Source organism: Buceros rhinoceros, unplaced genomic scaffold (genome assembly GCF_000710305.1).
Source record: "Buceros rhinoceros silvestris isolate BGI_N320 unplaced genomic scaffold, ASM71030v1 scaffold33557, whole genome shotgun sequence".
Classification (NCBI taxonomy): Eukaryota; Metazoa; Chordata; class Aves; order Bucerotiformes; family Bucerotidae; genus Buceros; species Buceros rhinoceros.
This window is the reverse complement of record NW_010423306.1, coordinates 1-237: the sequence shown is the minus strand read 5'-3', so window position 1 is coordinate 237 and position 237 is coordinate 1. Positions and strand designations below refer to the sequence as shown.

General features: G+C 68.8%; 1 protein-coding gene across 1 annotated transcript in view; it reads right to left on the bottom strand.

Moving 5' to 3' along the window:
• EIF5A2 (eukaryotic translation initiation factor 5A2) overlaps nt 1–226 on the bottom strand; it is a 4,754-nt gene extending 4,528 nt beyond the window's left edge. Inside the window, exon 1 of the mRNA XM_010140388.1 lies at nt 19–226. Coding sequence (XP_010138690.1) covers nt 19–183 — 165 coding nt within the window. The 5' untranslated portion in view covers nt 184–226. The remainder of the gene's footprint in view (nt 1–18) is intronic.
• Between the last annotated feature and the right edge of the window lie 11 nt (nt 227–237).

Sequence of the window (237 nt, the reverse complement as noted above, 5' to 3'; positions counted from 1 at the left end):
CCGACCGGGGCCACTCGCCTTGGCGTGGCCGTGCTTGCCCGTCTTGGAGGTAGACATCTCCACGATCTTGCAGGGGCGGCCCTTGAGCACCACGAAGCCGTTTTTCCGCAGCGCCGAGCACTGCATGGGGTATGTGAAGGAGGCGCCGGCATCGCCCGTGGTGAAGTCGAGCTCGTCGGCCATGGCGGTGGGGGGGTTGGCGGCGGGGGCTGCACGTAAACGGGAGCGTCGGGCTCG